Here is a 22,207-nt window from a genome sequence, read left to right on the forward strand (position 1 = left end):
TTTTTCATTTTATTTATTTCATTTTAATTTATTTCTCTAGAAAGAGCAGGGAGAGCATCGCTTCGCTTGCAGTATTTATTTTAATTTTTATTTATTTCTCCGGAAAGAGCGGGGAGAGCATCGCTTCGCTTGCAGTATTTATTTTATTTTATTTCTCCAGAGACAGTGGGGAGAGCAGTGCTTCGCTTGCAGTATTTATTTTATTTTATTTTCATTTATTTTTCATTTCATTTATTTTAATTTAATTTATTTCTCTAGAAAGAGCTGGGAGAGCATCGCTTCGCTTGCAGTATTTATTTTATTTTTTATTTATTTTATTTTATTATTTTATTTTTTATTTTATTTATTTTATTTTACTTTAATTTATTTCTCCAGAAAGAGCGGGGAGAGCATCGCTTCGCTTGCAGTATTTATTTCATTTTATTATTTCACTTTACTTTGCTTTCTTTTACCATTGCGCCAGAAACAGCGGGGGGGGGGGGCGAAGCCTCGCCTCTCTTGCAGCAGCTCCGCCTCCCCTCGCCCCGCTCGCTTGCGTCCTTTCTCCACTGGGGAACTACCACTCCCATCATGCCGCGCGGCGGCAGGAATCCCCTCCCGGAAGTGCGCCCGGGCTGCAACCGGCACCCGGAAGCGCGGTTCCCGTGGCGCCCATGGCCGAGCAGGCGGCCCCTCCGCCTCCGCCTCCGCCGCCGCCGCCGCCGGTCTACGTGCACAGCGCCCAGTATCTGGCGCGATGCGACGCCCTCTGCAAAGTCCCCGAGCGGGTGCGCGGCCGAGGGGGGCGGAGAAGTGAGGAGGCGCACGGGCCAAGGCGCTAGTCCTCAGGGAGATCCTTTGGGCCAGGGAAGGAGGGGGGAGCAGAGGGCAGTCCCTGAGGGAGGGGGCATAGGCATGGGGGGGACACAACCCACCCACCTACCCAAGGCGCTAGTCCTCAGCGAGATCCTTTGGGCCAGGGAGGGAGGGGAACAGAGGGCAGTCCCTGAGGGAGGGGGGATAGGCATGGGGGGGACACAACCCACCCACCTACCCAAGGCGCTAGTCCTCAGCGAGATCCTTTGGGCCAGGGAGGGAGGGGAACAGAGGGCAGTCCCTGAGGGAGGGGGGATAGGCATGGGGGGGGACACAACCCACCCACCTACCCAAGGCGCTAGTCCTCAGCGAGATCCTTTGGGCCAGGGAGGGAGGGGAACAGAGGGCAGTCCCTGAGGGAGGGGGGATAGGCATGGGGGGGACACAACCCACCCACCTACCCAAGGCGCTAGTCCTCAGCGAGATCCTTTGGACCATCAAGAGGGGGGGAGGTAGAGAGCAGACCCTGGGGGTGGCTGGAAAGGGGAGGATATGCATGGGGGGGGGGAACAACCCATGCACCCAAGGCGCTAGTCCACAGCAAGATCCTTTGGGCCAGGGAGGGAGGGAGGGGAGCAGAGGGCAGTCCCTGGGGGGGGGGGCTGGAAAGGGGGGGTATGCAGGAGGAAGGGGGGACAACCCCCCCACCCAAGGCGCTAGTCCTCAGCGGGATCCTTTGGGCCAGAGAAGGGAGGGGAGGCAGAGGGCAGTTCCGGGGGGGGGCTGGAAAGGTGGGGGTATGCATGGCGAGGGGGGGAGACAACCCACCCACCTACCCAAGGCGCTAGTCCTCAGCGAGATCCTTTGGGCCAGGAGGGGAGGGGGGAGGGCAACATGAGGGGGGAGACAACCCACCCCCACACCGAAGGCGCTAGTCCTCAGCGGGATCCTTTGGACCAGCAAGGGGGGGGGTAGAGAGCAGCCCCTGGGGGTGGCTGGAAAGGGGAGGATATGCATGAGGAAGGGGGGGACAAACCCCCACCCAAGGCGCTAGTCCTCAGTGGGATCCTTTGGGCCAGAGAAGGGAGGGGAGGCAGAGGGCAGTTCCGGGGGGGGGGCTGGGAAGGTGGGGATATGCATGGCGAGGGGTGGAGACAACCCACCCACCTACCCAAGGCGCTAGTCCTCAGCGAGATCCTTTGGACCAGCAAGTGGGGGGTAGAGAGCAGACCCTGGGGGTGGCTGGAAAGGGGAGGATATGCATGAGGAAGGGGGGGACAAACCCCCACCAAAGGCGCTAGTCCTCAGTGGGATCCTTTCAGCCAGAAAGGGAGGGGGGAGGGGAACATGAGGGGGGAGACAACCCACCCCCACATCGAAGGCGCTAGTCCTCAGCGGGATCCTTTGGACCAGCAAGGGGGGGGTAGAGGGCAGCCCCTGGGGGTGGCTGGAAAGGGGAAGATATGCATGGGGGGGACAACCCACCCACCCAAGGCGCTAGTCCTCAGCAAGATCCTTTGGGCCAAGGAGGGAGGGGAGCAGAGGGCAGTCCCTGGGGGGGGGCTGGAAAGGGGGGGTATGCAGGAGGAAGGGGGGACAACCCCCCCACCCAAGGCGCTAGTCCTCAGCGGGATCCTTTGGGCCAGAGAAGGGAGGGGAGGCAGAGGGCAGTTCCGGGGGGGGGGGGGCTGGAAAGGTGGGGGTATGCATGGCGAGGGGGGGAGACAACCCACCCACCTACCCAAGGCGCTAGTCCTCAGCGAGATCCTTTGGGCCAGGAGGGGAGGGGGGAGGGGAACATGAGGGGGGAGACAACCCACCCCCACACCGAAGGCGCTAGTCCTCAGCGGGATCCTTTGGACCAGCAAGGGGGGGGGTAGAGAGCAGCCCCTGGGGGTGGCTGGAAAGGGGAGGATATGCATGGGGGGGGGGAACAACCCATGCACCCAAGGCGCTAGTCCACAGCAAGATCCTTTGGGCCAGGGAGGGAGGGAGGGGAGCAGAGGGCAGTCCCTGGGGGGGCTGGAAAGGGGGGGTATGCATGAGGAAGGGGGGGACAACCCACCTACCCAAGGCGCTAGTCCTCAGTGGGATCCTTTGGGCCAGCAAAGGGGGGGGGGAGAGGACTGTCGGGGGGGCTGGGGGGATATGAATAGGGAGGGGGGAGACAACCCCCCCCAGGCGCTAGTCCTCAGCAAGTTCCTCAGGGCAAGAGGCTTTTGACAGTGGGATGGTTTTAAAGCAGAGGGTTGGGGGGGGGCCTTCGTCAGGGATCCCTTTGCTATAATAATAATAATAATAATAATAATTTTTTATTTCTACCCCAGCCACTCTGGGTGGCTTTCAACAGAACATTAAAAACAGAATTCCTAAGCGAATTCCTAATCGGGATACTTCCGGGTTTCGGCGTTGCGGGTTGTGAACGTGCTTCCCGCACGAATCACGTTCGCAACCCGAGCGTCCACTGTATCTTAGATTTTTAATTAATTTTATGTACAATGTAACATTCATTTCAGCCTAAGAATATCTCATGTAAAATCAACTTATATTTATGCTTTTCTGTGGAAGTTTTGAAAATAAAAAATGAAAAGAAAACAAAAAATTAAAACAGAATTCCTGCATTGCAGGGGGCTGGACTAGATGACCCCTGGGGGGGAGGGCCCCTCCCAACTCTACGATTCTATGGCCTCTCCTTCCTAGAGGGTTTTAAGCAGAAGTTCAGTGGCTGCCCACAAGGGATGCTATGGTAGAGATTCCTGCTTTGCAAGGGGTTGGGCTAGATGACCACCGGGTGTCCCTTCCAGCGCTTCAGGTCTCTGATTCCGTGAGGATGGTTTGGTTTGGCTTACTTCCTCCCTCCTTCCCTTTCCCTGCAGGCCAGCATGGTGCATTCCTTGATCGAATCCTACTCGCTGCTTGATCACATGAGGTAGGCGCAAGCAGCACATCTTGCCATGGGGCAGGTGGGGGTCTCTTGGGCAAGGGGGTCCTTTGGGCAAGGAGGGGTGTCTCTGCCAGGGGCTCCTGCAGCTTTCACCTGTTCTGGAAAGAGGCATTTTGCTTTCTTTGATGCTTTAAGGCCGGTTGCAAACCTCTCGGATTTTTTCCTGACAAATATAAAGCGGCGTAGAAATGAAATTGATGATAAAAATATTTCCTTTAGGCCACATTTCTCAGAACTCTGGAAGAATGCTTGCTAAGCAGCTGAGATCTCTTTGACTGACAACAGGGGGACGTTGCCTTGGGGGGAACTTTGCTGTAGTCCAGGAGATACAGAGGGGCAGCCTCAGAGGACTTCTCTTCTGCTCCTAACCCATCCCATAGCACCAGCACCTTTTCGGTTTGAGGATTATCCATTCTTCTTCTTGTCCCATGGTTTTCCTCCTGGGAAAACTGTTCTTTGGTGCTCAATCGGAGCAAAAAACCGTTCTTTGGTGCTCAATTGGAGCAAAAAAACCCCGCTCTTTGGCTCTCAATCGGAGCAAAAAATCACTCTTTGGTGCTCAATCGGAGCAAAAAAATGCTCTTTGGCGCTCAATCAGAGCAAACAGCTATTAGGGTTTTTTATGGATTGCCGTTTATTCCAATTTATAGCCAAAGAGCAGGTTTTCCTTGCAGAGGAGGAAGGCAAGGGGATGTTTGGGCGAGTCCTTGGAGCGGTTGCTACCTTCCATATTCTGGGTCTGCCCCACCCACCAAGTTCTTCATTTCCATAGGATTGTCCCGCCCAAAGTAGCTTCCATGGAGGAGATGGCCGGCTTCCACACTGATGCCTACCTGCAGCACCTGCAGAAAGTGAGCGAGGAAGGCGACGATGACCATCCGGAATCGGTGGGATTCGGACTAGGTGAGGACAGGTGGCTGCTTGGGGTTTTTCCCCTGGAGAACTCCAGGCAAGGTGCCAGGGAAGATCTGCCTCCAGGCTTGGGGCGCTGAGATTTATCTCACAGCCAGGACCGGATTTACGTTTGATGAGGCCCTAAGCCAGGCATCCCCAACCTGTAGGCCAAAACATCTGGAGGGCCACAGCTCCCATCATCCCTAGCTAACAGGACCAGTGATCAGGGTTGATGGGAATTGTAGTCCAAAACATCTGGAGGGCTGAAGATTGGGGATGCCTTCCCTTAATCTACTGGAGGTCATGGGGCCCTTCATATGTCCATCTGTCCTTTGTCAACAACAAATGGTCACTTTTTTGTGTGGAATATATGCTCTATGGAAATTTATGGACCTAACAGGTATCTAAATTGAAATGGAAATACTTTATTGTCACTTGTACAACTTGTATACAGTGAGATTACACGAGCAACCCCACTCAGCTTTCTTAGTCGTAATTCTCCTCGTTTACTGACGCACCCCCCCCAAACCCACAAGTCAGTTGCCCTGTTGTTATTTTTTCATTCAGCAGCCTAACAGCCCACAGATAGAAGCTGTTCTTTACCCTTTTGGCGCGACTAATCCTGCTTCTGTATCTACTGCCTGAGGGCAGGAGATCAAGAAAGTGCCAGCCAGGGTGTGAATCATCCCTGAGAATTTTCCTCGCTTTCCTGAGGCCACATTCTTCTGCTGCAGTGGTGCCCCACAAGACGGACGCCTCGCAAGACGGAAAACCCGCTAGACGAAAGGGTTTTCCGTTTTGGAGGTGCTTCGCAAAACGAATTTCCTATCGGCTTGCTTCGCAAGACGAAAATGTCTTGCGAGTTCCTGCAGGTTCTTTCCCCTCCCCCCCTTCTCCCCAAGCCGCTAAGCCGCTTATCAGCTGATCCTAAGCCGCTTAACAGCTGATCCGCTAAGCCGCTTAACCGCTTATCAGCTGATCCGCTAAGCCCGCTAAGCCACTAATAGCGCTGATCCGCTAAGCCGCTAATGGGCTTGCTTTGCAAGACAAAAAAACCGCAAGACGAAGAGACTCGCGGAACGGATTCTTTTCGTCTTGCGAGGCAACACTGTATTTCTTCCAGCGGATTCACGGTACAGCCCATAATATCTTGTGCTGTATTCACCACCCTCTGTAGGCACTTCCTATCAGTTGATGTCAAACCAGCGTACCACACCGTGATGCAGTATGAAAGGACACTTTCTATTGTGGACCGGTAGAAGGAGATGATCAGATGTTGATTGACATTGTTCTTCCGCAAGACTCTGAGGAGATGGAGTTTATAATAATAATAAAGCCATTTGCACCTAACAAAATATGTATTTTATCAAAGTAATTGTCGAACTGAAATACAATTAAGAAGTACAAAGGTACCTCTGCTGGAATAAATGATGTTACTGCAGTCACACAATCGATCAATCAGGAGCTGAACTGGGTTCCACACGGTCACAAAAATGAAACAAAAAAAGAGCCACAAGAACGCAAAATAAATAGCAGAAACAGACAGACCTCAGCGTAACACTCAAAACAGAGCAAGTTCAGCTTCCAAAAAAAGTTTGCAAACCGGAACACACACTTCCAGGTTTGCAGTGTTTGGGTTCCAAGTTGTTTGAGAACCAAGGCGTTTGAGAACCAAGGTACCACTGTAAAAGGTTAAATGCAATTAAAGTGGAAAATTGTCCAAATAATAAAAAGATACACCTGGTGTCTCTGATTCTTCTATCACGCTCACCCCTTTCTCCTGCTCCCTCCAGGTTACGACTGCCCGACCTCTGAAGGGATCTTTGACTATGCGGCCGCCGTGGGAGGAGCCACCATCACAGCCGCCCAGTGTTTGGTGAATGGCGACTGTCAAGTTGCCATCAACTGGCCTGGAGGCTGGCATCATGCAAAGAAGTAAGGAAGTTCTGCCTTATCTTGTTGCTTCTCCCAGAGCCTTCACTGTTGGGCCTATTCTACCTTGGCATCCGTCAGGCCTGCGGGGAGAGGAATCACAGAATCACAAGACTGTAGCGTTGGAAGGAACCCCAGTGGTCATCTATTCCAACCCGCCTGCAAGGCAGAAATCTCAAGCATCCCTGACAGGTGTCCCTCCAACCTCTAAATTTGACATAGATTTGGAACCTACTTGCCATTGATTCAAAATTTGATTGTCCTTCATTTGTCTGTTTTGGTTGTTTGTCGTTCTGTTTGTTTCACTTTTACGCACCTTAAACCTCTTGTAAAAACTTAATAATTTTTTATTTATACTTTTCAAATTTATACATTTCATTTGTTTTACAACCCATTAAACATTTCAAAACTGGACTTCCTTCCCCCTCTTTCTACGGTTCGTTAAATTTATTTTTTAATCCCTTCTGCATGTCCAAATCCATTTAACTTGCTTGTTTGATAATTGACTGTAAATAGATATTCTTGTAAAACTGCAGGTTACTACAATAATCCTGCTAATGTAAAAACCTAATAATAATTTTTAAAACTCCACCAGCGTCCAAGGGAGGCTGTTCTGCGGTCGAAGGGCTCCTAATGTCGGAAAGTTCTTCCTGATTGTTGAGTCAGAATCTCCTTTCTTGTAACCTGAAGCCGTTGATTTGGGTCCTACCCTCCAGAGCCGGAGAAAAGCAAGCTTGCTCCATCTTCCATGGGGCAGCCCCCTTGAGATACCTGAAGATGTCTATCATATTTCCTCTCAGCTAGCTAAGCAGCTCAGGGTGAGGGCCAAGATGGAGGGCCAGCAGTCCTAGCTGGTTAGAAACCTGAGGTCATTTCTGCAGCTGGGAATGTTCCTCTTGCCTACCAGAGGGGGAGACTTGCCATCAAAAATTTTCTGTCTTCTGGTTTGTCACTGTATATATTTATAATTTTTATGAGATTTCCATTTATCGATATCTAATCACATCATTGGGACGCGGGTGGCACTGTGGGTTAAACCACAGAGCCTAGGACTTGCCGATCAGAAGGTCGGTGGTTCGAATCCCCGCGACGGGGTGAGCTCCCGTTGCTCGGTCCCTGCTCCTGCCGACCTAGCAGTTCGAAAGCACGTCAAAGTGCAAGTAGATAAATAGGTACCACTCCGGCGGGAAGGTAAACGGCGTTTCCGTTCGCTGCTCTGGTTCGCCAGAAGCAGCTTAGTTATGCTGGCCACATGACCAGCTCCCTCGGCCAGTACAGCGAGATGAGCGCTGGAACCCCAGAGTCGGCCACGACTGGACCTAATGGTCAGGGGTCCTTTACCTTTTAATCACATCATTATTATCCACTTTACCTCTCTGGCTCTCTAGATCCTGTCGACTTCCTTCCCTCCTGTCTCATGGCTTTCAAAATTAACCTTTATATCATAGCATTTTATGGATTTTCCAATTCTAATGACACTCGTTACAAAATGTTTCAAAATTTAAATAAATATAGGAAGGTAGAAAACCTCTCCTTGCAAGTCATCGGGCAACCCTGCGGGTGATGTTTAATTGCTTGCAATAACCTTTCAAATATTGTATAAATTTACGGTACTGCAGTCTTTTTGGAATACTTGATCGTGCTGGTTTTGGATTTTTCCCATCAGTTTCGCCAGTTCTGCAAAGTCCATTGTCTTCATCTGCCACTCTTTTTCGTTGGTACTTCTTGTTATTTCCATTTTCGGGCTGAAATAATTCTTGCCGCAGATGTCGCATACATAAACAGTCTTCCCTTGGTATCTCTTCACCCACTATACCCAGTAAAAAGGCTTCTGGTTTTTTAACAAAAGTATTTTTAAACATTTTCCTTAACTCATTATATACCATTTCCCAGAAAGCCTTTTTCCCTCTTTGCAAGTCCACCACATGTGGTAGAATATACCTTCCTTTTATTTACATTTCCAACACTCATCGGTTCTTGTCTTGTACATTTTAGCCAATTTAGCTGGTGTTAAGTACCATCAGTACATCATTTTCATAACATTTTCTTTAAGTGCGCTGCCTGCAGTAAAATTGATACCTTCCTTCCACAACCATTCCCAGGATTCTAACTGGATATTTTATCCAAAATCTTATACCACTATAAGATTAATGTCACTATAATTTCTTCCTATCCGTATGCCTAATTTTCCTCTACAAAATCTGCCCGCTCACTAGCCAGAGTGGCGAAGAGCGTTCCACGTTCTTGGCTTGAGGCCAGGTTTGTTTGGCAGCTTCCGAACCTTCACATTTCACCAGTCATGTTTTATTTGCAGGGATGAAGCTTCCGGCTTCTGCTACCTGAACGACGCTGTCCTGGGCATCTTGCGGCTCCGGCAGAAATTTGGCCGCGTTCTCTATGTGGACCTAGATCTGCATCACGGAGATGGTAAGGTTCCTTCCAGCACACGGGTTGACGTGTCTTGACTTGTTCCTGCTGCTTTGGTTTTTTCTACATGGTGCTTAGAGAATAATTTACACCTAAATATTAATAATAATAAAAATTATTTATTGCCCGCCCTTCCCAGTTCAGAAAACTGGGCTCAGGGTGGCTAACAACAAATTTAAAACAACTGATGCAACAAAAAACAGCATAAAATGCCGTATAAAACATGAATAACAATAAATTCAGAATTCAAAAATTAGCACGACAAAGGTGATGGTGTTGGACTTTTGGAAGAAGAGATGGGAACTAGCCACATAGTATATCAGGGAGCGTTGTGTGGAGAGAGTCTCTTCCTTTAAATTCCTGGGAGTTTACCTTAGTGAAGACCTCACTTGGAAAAACAATATAACTCAGGTGGTTAGGAAGGCCCAACAGAGACTCCATTTCCTCAGGGTCTTGCGAAAGAACAATGTTAAACGACAATTGATGACCTCCTTCTACTGGTCCACAACAGAAAGTGTCCTCTTATATTGTATCACAGTGTGGTACGTTGGCTTGACAGCCATGGACAGAAAGTCTTTACAGAGGGTAGTGAACACAGCACATGATATCATGGGTTGTCCCTTAAGTCCTAGATGACATCGCAAGGGATTGTTGCCTTAGAGAGAGAGGAAAATTCTCAGGGATGATTCACACCCCGGCCAGCACCTCTTTAATCTTCTACCCTTTGGCAGAAGATATAGAAGTATAATCAGCCGACCAATAGGCTAAAAAACAGTTTCTATCCGTGGGCTGTTAGGCTGCTGAATGGAAATTAATATAGTGCAACTGACTTTTGGTGTCTTGTGCGACAAGCACACAGAGTGCAATGAAATTGAGTGTATGGGGGGGGGAGGCTCGGTTAATTTCATTGTACACAGGTTGTACATTGACAATAAAGGTGGTATTCTTATTATTTTTATTTTAAATAATATTTTTATTAAATTTCCATTTTAACAATCCAATAAAAACCACAATAAAACATTCCAAATTATAATACAATAAAAAAAACCAAATATTCAATGCCAAATTATATATATTTTGGGTCTCTTCCCATGCTCTGAAGTTCGGGGAGTGGTGATCTAATATCATACTGCATTTCTTAATTAGTCCAAGTAGTCCAAATAAAACATTTCCAATGTTGATCCTTCATTTATTTTTAACAGTCACTGAATTGATTTCATAGAATCATAGAATCATAGAATCATAGAGTTGGAAGAGACCACAAGGGCCATCGAGTCCAACCCCCTGCCAAGCAGGAAACACCATCAGAGCACTCCTGACATATGGTTGTCAAGCCTCTGCTTAAAGACCTCCAAAGTAGGAGACTCCACCACACTCCTTGGCAGCAAATTCCACTGTCGAACAGCTCTTACTGTCAGGAAGTTCTTCCTAATGTTTAGGTGGAATCTTCTTTCTTGTAGTTTGGATCCATTGCTCCGTGTCCGCTTCTCTGGAGCAGTAGAAAACAACCTTTCTCCCTCCTCTATGTGACATCCTTTTATATATTTGAACATGGCTATCATATCACCCCTTAACCTCCTCTTCTCCAGGCTAAACATGCCCAGCTCCCTTAGCCGTTCCTCATAAGGCATCGTTTCCAGGCCTTTGACCATTTTGGTTGCCCTCTTCTGGACACGTTCCAGTTTGTCAGTGTCCTTCTTGAATTGTGGTGCCCAGAACTGGACACAGTACTCCAGGTGTGGTCTGACCAGAGCAGAATACAGTGGCACTATTACTTCCCTTGATCTAGATGCTATACTCCTATTGATGCAGCCCAGAATTGCATTGGCTTTTTTAGCTACCGCATCACACTGTTGGCTCATGTCAAGTTTGTGGTCAACCAAGACTCCTAGATCCTTTTCACATGTACTGCTCTCAAGCCAGGTGTCACCCATCTTGTATTTGTGCCTCTCATTTTTTTTGCCCAAGTGCAATACTTTACATTTCTCCCTGTTAAAATTCATCTTGTTTGTTTTTGCCCAGTTCTCTAATCTGTCAAGGTCGTTTTGAAGTGTGATCCTGTCCTCTGGGGTGTTAGCCACCCCTCCCAGTTTGGTGTCATCTGCAAATTTGATCAGGATGCCCTGGAGTCCATCATCCAAGTCGTTGATAAAGATGTTGAATAAGACCGGGCCCAATACAGAACCCTGTGGCACCCCACTAGTCACTCTTCTCCAGGATGAAGAGGAACCATTGATGAGCACCCTTTGGGTTCGGTCAGTCAGCCAGTTACAAATCCACTGAGTGGTAGCATAGTCAAGACCGCATTTTACCAGCTTCTTTACAAGAATATCATGGGGCACCTTGTCAAATGCCTTGCTGAAATCAAGGTAGGCTACATCCACTGCGTTCCCTTCATCTACCAGGCTTGTAATTCTGTCAAAAAACGAGATCAGGTTAGTCTGACATGACTTATTTTTCAGAAATCCATGCTGACTATTGGTGATCACAGCATTCCTTTCTAGGTGCTCACAGACTGTTTGCTTAATGATCTGCTCCAGAATCTTCCCTGCTATTGATGTCAGACTGACTGGGCGGTAATTATTTGGGTCCTCTCTTTTCCCCTTTTTGAAAATAGGGACAACATTTGCCCTCCTCCAGTCTGCCGGGACTTCGCCTGTTCTCCAGGAATTCTCAAAGATGACTGCCAGTGGTTCTGAGATCACATCTGCCAGTTCTTTTAATACTCTTGGATGCAGTTCATCTGGCCCTGGAGACTTGAATACATCTAATCTAGCCAAATATTCTTGTACTATCTCCTTAGTTATTCTGGGCTGTGTTTCCTTTGCTGAATCATTTGCTTCAAATTCTTCAGGTCGGGCATTGTCTTCTTTATCGGAGAAGACTGAGGCAAAGAAGGCATTGAGGAGTTCAGCCCTTTCTGTGTCCCCTGTTTGCATTTCACCATCTTCTCCTCTGAGTGACCCCACTGTTTCTTTGTTCTTCCTTTTGCTACGAACATACCCATAAAAGCCTTTTTTGTTGCTTTTAACCTCTCTAGCAAGCCTGAGTTCATTCTGTGCTTTAGCTTTTCTGACTTTGTGTCTACACGTGCTGGCTATTTGTTTGAATTCCTCTTTGGTGGTTTCCCCCCTTTTCCATTTTTTGTACACATCCTTTTTTAATCTTAATTCAGTTAAAAGTTCTTTAGATAGCCACCCTGGTTTCTTTAGGCACCTTCCATGTTTTCGTCTCATTGGTATTGCCTGACGTTGTGCTTTTACTATCTCCGTCTTAACAAACTCCCAGCCATCATGAACTCCCTTTCCTTTTAGTATTGCTGTCCATGGGATCTCACCCAGCACTTCCCTAAGTTTTATGAAGTCGGCTTTCTTAAAGTCAAGAAATTGAGTCCTAGTATGTTTGGCTGCTCCTTTCCGCTGTATAGTAAACTTCAGAAGAGCATGATCACTCGCGCCTAATGATCCTTCCACATCTACCCCACTAACCAGGTCATCAACATTGGTTAGGACCAGGTCTAAAATGGCTGTTCCTCTTGTTGCTTCTCCCACTTTCTGGACAATGAAGTTGTCTGCAAGGCCAGTGAGGAATCTGTTTGACCTCACTTAGCAAGCGAGTTTGTAGTTCTGTATGAAATATTTTTACTTTTCTTCTTTTTCTTTATTTTCCTATTGTAATCCAAAGTCCTCAGCGACGCCACCTTCGGTTTCTCCACACAAAGGCAAATCTCGTGTGTCACATCCAAGACATATGGTATAAGTTATTGTTTTCTCCCCAGCTTAGGTCATCTTTAAACTCCATTCCCAGAAATCGAAACACTGAGACCTGTTCCAAACACTTCCCCTCAATAATGAGTGGCTGAATATTTGATTTACATTTCCTAAAGTCCACAATAATCTCTTTTGTTTTAAGTTAAGGAGTAAGTTGTTTTCCCTGCATCACTCCCCCAACTGCTCAATTTCCTTCCTATAGGCTGCCTCCCCCTCTCCAGCCGTGATTAAGCCAACCGCCGTTTTATCATCTGTATCATTATATTTTAATCAACTGTTTGGGGTTTTTTTTGGGGGGGGTGTTTTGTTTTTAATGTTTTTACTGTATTTATATTCGATGTAAGCCTGGTCTTGGCCGGGGAGGGCAGGGTATACATAATTTATCATTATTATTATTATTATTATTATTATTATTATTATTATTATTATTTCTTCATGGGGGATTTTGTCCAGAGCCTTACTGAAATCAAGATACACTATGTCCCCGCAGCATTCCCCTGATCCATCAAGCTTGCAACTCTGTCAAAAAAAAGCTATGAGATTGTGTTGTCTTTCCGCTTCCTTCCCTGATAAGCCCCCCCTCTGTTCTGGCAATAGGGTCTCTGGCCTCCAGGACTAGACTCTGTGGCTGATGGACCTGCTTGGCAGGGGGTTGGACTCGATGGCCCTTGGGGTCTCTTCCAACTCTATGATTCTATGGCAAGGAGCCTGTCAAAATTATTTCACGTCTCTCTCTCTCTTTCTTTCCACCCAGGTGTAGAAGATGCCTTCATCTTCACTTCCAAAGTGATGACGGTGTCTCTACATAAGTTCTCTCCAGGGTTTTTCCCAGGCAAGTGATTATTATTTATTTCTTTTACTGTGCTTGAGTGTTGCTTCCCTTAAAGGTAAAGGGACCCCTGACCATTAGGTCCAGTCATGGCCGACTCTGGGGTTGTGGCGCTCATCTCGCTTTCTTGGCCGAGGGAGCCGGCGTACAGCTTCCGGGTCATGTGGCCAGCAGGACTAAGCCGCTTCTGGCGAACCAGAGCAGCGCACGGAAACGCCGTTTACCTTCCCGCAGGAGCGGTACCTATTTATCTACTTGCACTTTGACATGCTTTCGAACTGCTAGGTTGGCAAGAGCAGGGACCGAGCAACAGGAGCTCACCCCATCGCGGGGATTCGAACCGCCGACCTTCTGATCAGCAAGTCCTAGGCTCTGTGGTTTAACCCACAGCGCCACCCGCGTCCCCCTTTACCTTTTTAGTTTTTTATACACCTTATATATTTATATTTTGTGTATATAAATACACAAACAGTACCCACTGTTAATATCCCCTGTTCTCTGTTCATATCATTCTCTGAATCCTGAGAGGCATCCTGCTATCATAATGGCCAACCGGAGGCCCCTCGATGGGCAGTCCGCAGGCAGCACCTGAGGTGTTGCATTCCAAAGGCAAAGGAAGGATTGGACCCTGATTAATAAAATACACACAAGGCTTGGCCAGCAAGACTCTGGGAGGAGTGCCAATAATAATCTGTCACACCCCGGCCAAGGTCCCTTTTATTAACAAAAGAACTTTTAACTCAGTGCTTGTAAGAACCGATCAGATGTCCTCTGAGCGTTTAAAAAAACCTACCATGTGGGTACAAAGTTGATCAAAGAAATCCTTTTAACTACAAAGAAACTATTTCCTACTTAAGCATGCATACGTAGTTCAGAGTAAATAAAATAGGAATCAATGAGGAATGCTTTTAGCGAACCCCAGAGGCCGTAAACAGGAGAGGAAGGATGGCAAGGAAAGATTGTTGTTGTTTAGTCGTGACCAACTCTTTGTGACCCCGTGGACCAGAGCACGCCAGGCACTCCTGTCTTCCACTGCCTCCCGCAGTTTGGTCAAACTCATGCTGATAGCTTCGAGAACACTGTCCCACCATCTCGCCCTCCGTCGTCCCCTTCTCCTTGTGCCCTCCATCTTTCCCAACATCAGGGTCTTTTCCAGGGAGTCTTCTCTTCTCATGAGGGGGCCAAAGTATTGGAGCCTTAGCTTCAGGATCTGTCCTTCCAGTGAGCACTCAGGGCTGATTTCCTTCAGAATGGAGAGGTTTGAACTTCTTGCAGTCCATGGGACTCTCAAGAGTCTCCTCCAGCACCATAATTCAAAAGGATTGTCACCTCTATGTGAAACTATTTCCTGGCCCTAAGATTAACAAAACCAAGGAAAGGTACATCAAAGCTAACTACTATCTTTATGTACTGAGGATGCCTGGAGAAGCAACTGTTCTGTGTTTTAGAATGCTTATACGTGCCTGTCAGGTGTAGAGAAATAGGCAGTGGAGAAAATGGCAGAGATGCAGAGGCTTGAGGGATTTGATCAGAAATTATTGACAATGGCTCAAGCCCAGTCAACGCAATGCTTTCATTGCGCACACAATGGCTTGCTCCATATTTTCATAATTCCTCATAGCACTCTCACCTGATCACTACACTGAGGCACAAAGCATCCTTCACGGTCCTGTTTCCTGGTCCCAAGTCAGTAAAAAAACCTCTCTTCTGCCTCTTGCTCAGGAACAGGAGATGTGACGGACGTGGGCCTGGGAAAGGGGCGTTACTACAGCGTCAACGTCCCCATTCAAGACGGCATCCAGGACGACAGATACTTCCAGATCTGCGAGACGTAAGAACCCACCACCCGGTGGCCCTTTGGGAGCAAAGGTTTTCGGTGGTTCTCCTGCCGTTCCTCTTTTCTGCCGCACCTGGCATAACTCGCACTTGGGGCTCGCTCTGTCTCTCAATCAGATTGTTCTAGCCGAGCTGCTGGAATCGGCCCTGCGGCTTTTGAAACACGTCTGGGCTCCACAAGGAAGCAGGGCCATATTTAGCATAAATAATAATAACTAATAATAGTAATTTATTATTTTTACCCCGTCCATCTGGCTGAGTTTCCCCAGTCACTCTGGGCGGCTCCCAATCAAGTGTTAAAAACAATACAGCATTAAATATTAAAAACTTCCCTAAACAGGGCTGCCTTCAGATGTCTTTTAAAGATAAGATAGCTGCTTATTTCCTTCACATCTGCTGGGAAGTCTTACTCACCGTCGCTACCGCCACTTGGTAGGCTCAACATTGAGCTCTAACCCGTGTCCGGTCAGCTTCAGAATGGTGACTGGGAGCGGCCGCCAAGACCACATAACACCGGTCTTGAAAGACCTACACTGGCTCCCAGTACGTTTCGGAGCACAATTCAAAGTGTTGGTGCTGGCCTTGAAAGCCCTAAATGGTCTCAGCCCAGTAGACCTGAAGAAGCGTCTCCACCCCCATCGTCCAGCCCAGACACTGAGGTCCAGCTCCGAGGGCCTTCTGGTGGTTCCCTCCCTGCAAGAAACCAAGTTACAGGGAACCAGGCAGAGGGACTTATTGGTGGTGGCTCCCACCCTGTGGAACGCCCTCCCAGGAGATGTCAAAGAGAAAAACAACTACCAGACTTTTAGAAGACATCTGAAGGCAGCCCTGTTCAGGGAAGCTTTTAATGTTTAATAGGTTATTGTATTTTAGTGTTTTGTTGGAAGCTGCCCAGAGTGGCTGGGGAAGCTCTGCCAGATGGGCGGGGTATAAATAATAAATTATTATTATTAACATTAACCTCTGCTGCCAGTGGCTCCCTGCCTGGCCGCTCTCCGGGTAACAGGGGCCTTCATTCCTTTCCCTGCAGTGTCCTGAAGGAGGTCTACGCAGCGTTCAGCCCTGAGGCCGTCGTCCTGCAGTTGGGGGCGGACACCATCGCTGGTGACCCCATGTGCTCCTTCAACTTGACCCCCGAAGGGGTCGGCCGGTGCCTGAAGTATGTGTTGCAATGGCAGCGTCCAACCCTCGTCCTGGGAGGAGGTGAGTGGAGGAGGCCGGGAGGGCTGCGTTTTAGCACACATGAAAAACCTTTTTTAATAATATTTTTATCAGGCTTCCATTTCATGATAGTTGAATACATCCTTGTTAATCACATTGGTTTTTGCTCATACGAGCTGGTCGACTTCCCTCCCTCCTGCCTCGTGGTTTTCATAATTCTTTGTCATAGCATTTGTACCTCTTCTTATTTACATTTCATTCCTTCCAATTATCACGTTTCTAATTAAATATAAAAAGGTAAGAATCCTTAACATCACAAGTCAACCCTGCTGATGTTGTTAATTGTTTGCAATTGTCCTTCAAATATTGCACAATTTTTTTTAATTAATAATTTGGCTGTTTATTTTATTCTTTTTAATTGGATTATGATTTGATGGATTTGTTAATTGGATGTTCTTATTAGAAAACTAATACAAAAGATTTATTTTAAAAAAAACCAAAAACAAATATTGTGCAGATTTACCCCAGTCTTTTTGGAAAGCTTGATCGCGCTGGTTTCGGATTTTCCCTGTCAGTTTCGCCAGTTCTGCATATTCAGTCATCTTTACTTGCCAGTCTTTAATCGTCAATAATTCCCGTTGCTTCCAGTTTGGGACTAAAGAGTCCTTGCTGCCGTTGTTGCATACATGAACAGTTTTTGGTCTCACTTTGAAATTTCTTCACCTACTACCATACCTAATAGAAATGCTTCTGGTTTTTTAAACAAATGTGCTTTTATACAATTTCTTTAACTCATTATTTAACTCCTCTTTCTTCCCTTTCCGGACTTCCTGCTCCTTCGCTCCTGGAGGCAGGAGGCTACCATCTTGCCAACACGGCTCGCTGCTGGGCGTATTTGACGGCGGTCATCTTAGGGAAAACGCTGCCCTCCGAAATCCCGGATCATAAGGTGAGGCCTTGGCTAGCCGGTCCCTTCGCTGCGCAGAAGAACCGATCCGTTCCTCTTGGGCAGAAACCCCTCCCAGCCTTTTGCTAAGAGTCCTTCTAGTAACAATAATAATATTATAATCTTATTATTTATACCCCGCCTATCTGGCTGGGTTGCCCCTGCCACTCTGGGCGGCTTCCAACAGAACATATATAAAAATAGTGAAATGTCAGGCATTGAACACTTCCCAATACAGGGCAGCTTTCAGATGGCTTCAGAATGTAACACAGCTGCTTGTTTCCTTGGCATCTGATGGGAGGGCATTCCAGAACGCAGGTGCCACTACCGAGAAGGCCCTCTGCCTGTTTCGCTGTGACTTCGCTTCTCACATTAGGGGAACTGCCAGAAGGCTCTTGGAAGTGGACCTCAGTAATAATACAGTGGTAGCTTGGTTCTCAAACTTAATCCGTTCCGGAACACCATTCAAAAACCAAAGCGTTCCAAAACCGAGGCCCGCTTTCCCATAGAAAGTAATGCAAAATGAATTAATCTGTTCCCTCCCTGCAAGAAGTGAGGTTACAGGGAACCAGGCAGAGGGCCTTCTCAGTGGTGGCGCCTGCCCACTGGAACGCTCTCCCAGCAGATGTCAAGGCAATAAGCAACTATTTTACTTGTAAAAGACAACTGAAGGCGGCCCTGTTTAGGGAAGTTTTTAATGTTTGATGCTGTAATGTTTTGAACATTTGGTTGGAAGCCGCCCAGAGTGGCTGGGGAACCCAGCCAGATGGGCGGGGTGTAAATAAATTTAGTATTATTATTATTGTATAAGAGTTTGCCGTATGTCAGGTCGGTGGATGATTAGGGCAGGAGGGTATGTTTCTTTTCCCAGGGAGAGGAACCAGCCCTTTGCTTGTGAACTCAGAGGCTCACATGCAACATGGGTTACCTGTCAGTATCTCAGCTCACAGTCAGAGGTAACTGGCCTCCCCCGGGGCAAACTGAGTGAGATACTTGTTTACCTTCCGTCTGCGTCTCCCGGCAGACTAGGTCGTAAACCGGCGATTCTCCTCAGACGTGAGAAGAACACACCCTCTGCTTCTCTCTCCCAGCTTCCCCCCCCCCCAGGGAGGGGAAATGAGACAGACAGGAGTCTATTTACATGTCTTTTATTCCTGTCATTCAGCAGTACATAGAAACGTGACCGCACCCTTCAGACTCCATCAGAAGAGTCACAACTCCACCCCTGTACTTCCAGCACAGGTCAGATGACACTCTGAGCTAACATCCGGTGCTCAGTACAGAGAATAGACTCCCCCTTTTTTCCAACAGTACAGTCCAAGACAACAACATCCTGTTTTGCATTCCAGCCACCTGCAGCTGGCTTTTGCATTCCTGCTTTTTCCCAACATTACCACCCTGGGTGTGCCTTGCCTCACCTAGATCTGCCAGGAGCAGCTCCCGTTTCCTTCCTTCACCCTTTCCTTCCTCCTCCGGCAGTACTTCACGGAATATGGCCCTGATTACGTCTTGGAAGTTACACCAAGCTGCAGGCTGGACCGCAACGAGCCGCAGAGAATCCAAGAAATCCTGGGCTGCGTTAAAGGTGAGTCCTGCCCTCCTCACCTGGGAGAAGGAGGGTGCAGAGATGGGTGCCAGTGAGCCTGGCTCCCAGCGAAGGGGCGCCGTCCGCTGGCAGAGCACCTGAATTATGCGCAGAAGGGATCAAGTCCCAGTTGTCACAGTCCGGTTCATGGGTGATGGAAGTCCTGGCTGGGGACGTCGGGACCCGGGGGCAAGATGGTGGGGAGGGAGCAGGAACGGGGAGCTAGAAGCCAGGAGTTAGGAAGTCAAGAGTCCGAGGGTCAGGAAGCAAGAAGTCAGGGGTCTGAGGATCAAGGAGTCAAGGAACTAAACACAACAAGGCAGGGAACATGTTGCTGTGGCAAAGAGCTGAAGGGAAATGCTGACCTTATCTCTCTTCCCAGCTCTTGCCACCAGGTGCTGTGAGTTACCAGTTGGCCTCACCTGTGCAGCCACACCTTGCCTCTCCAGAACAATCTTAGGAAGGCCCCAGTCCTGCAGAGTCCTACTGGTCCCAGGGCCTGGCTCCTGCACGCACTCCTGACACCAGTGTCTCCAGATGGGATTGTAGAGGTGGAAAGGTCCCAGGGGCCATCTAGTCCAACCCCCTGCAGTGCAGGAATCTCAGCTAAATTATTGCTCCAGCCCCTCCTTTAAAAAACCTCCCACCTTTCTTCTCCAGGTAAAAGGGAGGGCTTTGCGAATGTTGCTCAGGTGGCCTCAGTGGCCCAGGGTGCCTTCCATCAGCTTCGGCTGGTGGCCCAGCTACGCCCCTATCTGGACAGGGACAGCCTAACTACTGGTGTCTATGCTCCGGTGACTTCAAGGTTAGATCACTGCAATGCCTTAAATGCCAGGCTGCCTCTGAAGACGGTTCGGAAACTCCAGCTAGTGCAGAATTCAGCAGCCAAGTTGCTTACCCGACGGTTTCACTGATCCTGATCCGACTGCACTAGCTACCGATTAGTTTCTGGGCTCAATTTGGCTATCCCTGCCCTATCTGGACAGGGATAGCCAAATTACTGTTGTCTATGCTCTGGTCCGTATAGTTCAAGCTATGGTTTTCACAGTAGTGATGTATGGAAGTGAGAGCTGGACCATAAAGAAGGCTGATCGCTGAAGAATTGATGCTTTTGAATTCTGGTGCTGGAGGAGACTCTTGAGAGTCCCATGGACTGCAAGAAGATCAAACGCATCCATTCTTAAGGAAATCAGCCCTGAGTGCTCACTGGAAGGACAGATCCTGAAGCTGAGGCTCCAAGACTTTGGCCACCTCATGAGAAGAGAAGACTCCCTGGAAAAGTCCCTGATGTTGGGAAAGATGGAGGGCACAAGGAGAAGGGGACGACAGAGGACGAGATGGTGGGACAGTGTTCTCAAAGCTACCAGCATGAGTTTGACCAAACTGCGAGAGGCAGTGGAAGACAGGAGTGCTCTGGCGTGCTCTGGTCCAGGGGGTCACGAAGAGTCGGACACGACTAAACGACTAAACAACAACAACATGCTCTGGTAACCTTAAGGTTAGATTACTTCAATGCGTTAGATGTAGGGCTGCCTTTGAAGATGTTTCATAAACTTCAGCTGGTGCAGAATTCAGAGCCAGGTTGTTAACCAGAGCAAGACGGCTTGAGCATATTACACCGATCCTGGTCTGGCTGCACTGACTACCGATTAGTTTCCGGGCCCAATTCAAAGTGCTGGTTTTGACCAATAAAGCCTTAAACGGCTCAAGTCCGCAATACCTCAAGGACCGCCTCTCTCCATATGAACCTACCCAGACCCTGAGATCATCTTCTGAGGCCCTCCTTCATGTGCCTCCTCCTCAAGAAGTCCGAAGGATGGCAACACGAGAACGGGGCCGCCTCTGCAGTGGCTCCCCGTCTGTGGAATGCTCCCCCCAGGGAAGTTTGCCTGGTGCCTTCACTGTACACCTTTAGGCGCTAGGCAAAAACATTCCTTTTTAACCAGGCCTTTGGTTGATCTTACTGACATCCAACACCCTTTTGGAATGTGGCTTAATGGGGGTTATTGGGTTATTGCTTTTGGTTTGGTTTTATATGTTGTCGTCTTGTTGTGAACCGCCCTGAGACCTCCGGGTATGCGGCGGTGTATATGTTGAATTAATAATAATAATAATAATAATAATAATAATAATAATAATAATAATAATGTTTGCAGGCAACCTGAAGAATGTGGTGTAGCGGAAGAGGACGGATCCTGTCTTTGCTCCTGCCGGAGGCTTCCTGGGAGAGCAAATTCGCTGGTTGCCACTGCCGGATCCTTGAAGAAATCCTCTGGGGGTCTCAGGAAGCCCCCTGGCCACCAACCCATCATGGCTCCGACTCATTGCCCCCTTTTATAAAGCGGCTGGTTCTTGGTAGGAGTTCGGTGGGGTTGGAGCTGGTTCTTTTTTTTAACAGAGGGGTCATTTCCTTCCATGGCCTGGTTTGGCTGTTAGAAAAGCATTCTCTCCCCCTCAGCTAACTAAAATGTCCTGCGCAGCCGAGGTGGGTTGTGTCTTGTTGTTGGTTGTCTGCTCTGAAAATAAAAGTGTTTGATATATTTCCTTTTTGTCCTTCCTCAGTTCCCTGCCGTTTCCCCAGCTGGTTGGGGAAATGATTTGCAGCAGCGAAAAGTCTAAGCATCTCCCGTTTCTACTCTCTTCATCCCAAAGTGAATTTTCAACTTTTAAGGAAGGCTACAGTTACATGCTTGCCTCCAACATCTAGTTTAGACCTAAGTGATTTAGGTTTAGAATATGAATAATGCGCTGATAAAAAGAGGTTGGAAAACTCTTAGGGTTTTTTGTTGTTGTTGTTTTCTAAACATTTTGTCTCTCAAACCCTTTTGAGTCTCAAACTCCTGCCCAAAAAACCTGACTGAAATTTGTCCTCTTAATTCCTGTAAGTACTAGGTCTAGGTCCCTGCCTGTTTGAAGGAGGCAGTGGTAAAACTACAGTGGCACCTTGGTTCTCAAACGCCTTGGTATTCAAACAACTTGGAACCCAAACACTGCAAACCCGGAAGTAAGTGTTCCGGTTTGTGAACTGTTTTCGGTAGCCGAACATCCTCCGTTTTGAGTGTTACACTTCCGATTTGAGTGTTACGCT

General features: G+C 48.1%; 1 protein-coding gene across 2 annotated transcripts; it reads left to right on the top strand.

The window, feature by feature from the left end:
* Positions 1-623: 623 nt before the first annotated feature.
* HDAC8 (histone deacetylase 8) lies at positions 624-21,659 on the top strand. 2 transcript variants are annotated; one of them, XR_014223706.1, is made up of 11 exons: positions 624-767; positions 3,672-3,724; positions 4,512-4,642; positions 6,427-6,568; positions 8,880-8,992; positions 13,517-13,594; positions 15,314-15,422; positions 16,458-16,630; positions 17,439-17,537; positions 19,014-19,119; positions 21,276-21,303. XR_014223706.1 is itself a non-coding variant. In XM_082239193.1 (11 exons), the coding sequence occupies exons 1-11, from the start codon at positions 654-656 to the stop codon at positions 21,296-21,298; spliced, it is 1,137 nt and encodes a 378-aa protein (XP_082095319.1). In that variant the 5' UTR covers positions 624-653; the 3' UTR covers positions 21,299-21,659. The 2 variants fall into 2 exon arrangements, 1 of the variants encoding a protein (XP_082095319.1); XM_082239193.1 differs by having other exon boundaries at positions 17,443-17,537; positions 21,276-21,659.
* Positions 21,660-22,207: the final 548 nt, after the last annotated feature.

This window comes from Podarcis vaucheri (assembly GCF_965113315.1).
Source record: "Podarcis vaucheri genome assembly, chromosome: 10".
Classification (NCBI taxonomy): Eukaryota; Metazoa; Chordata; class Lepidosauria; order Squamata; family Lacertidae; genus Podarcis; species Podarcis vaucheri.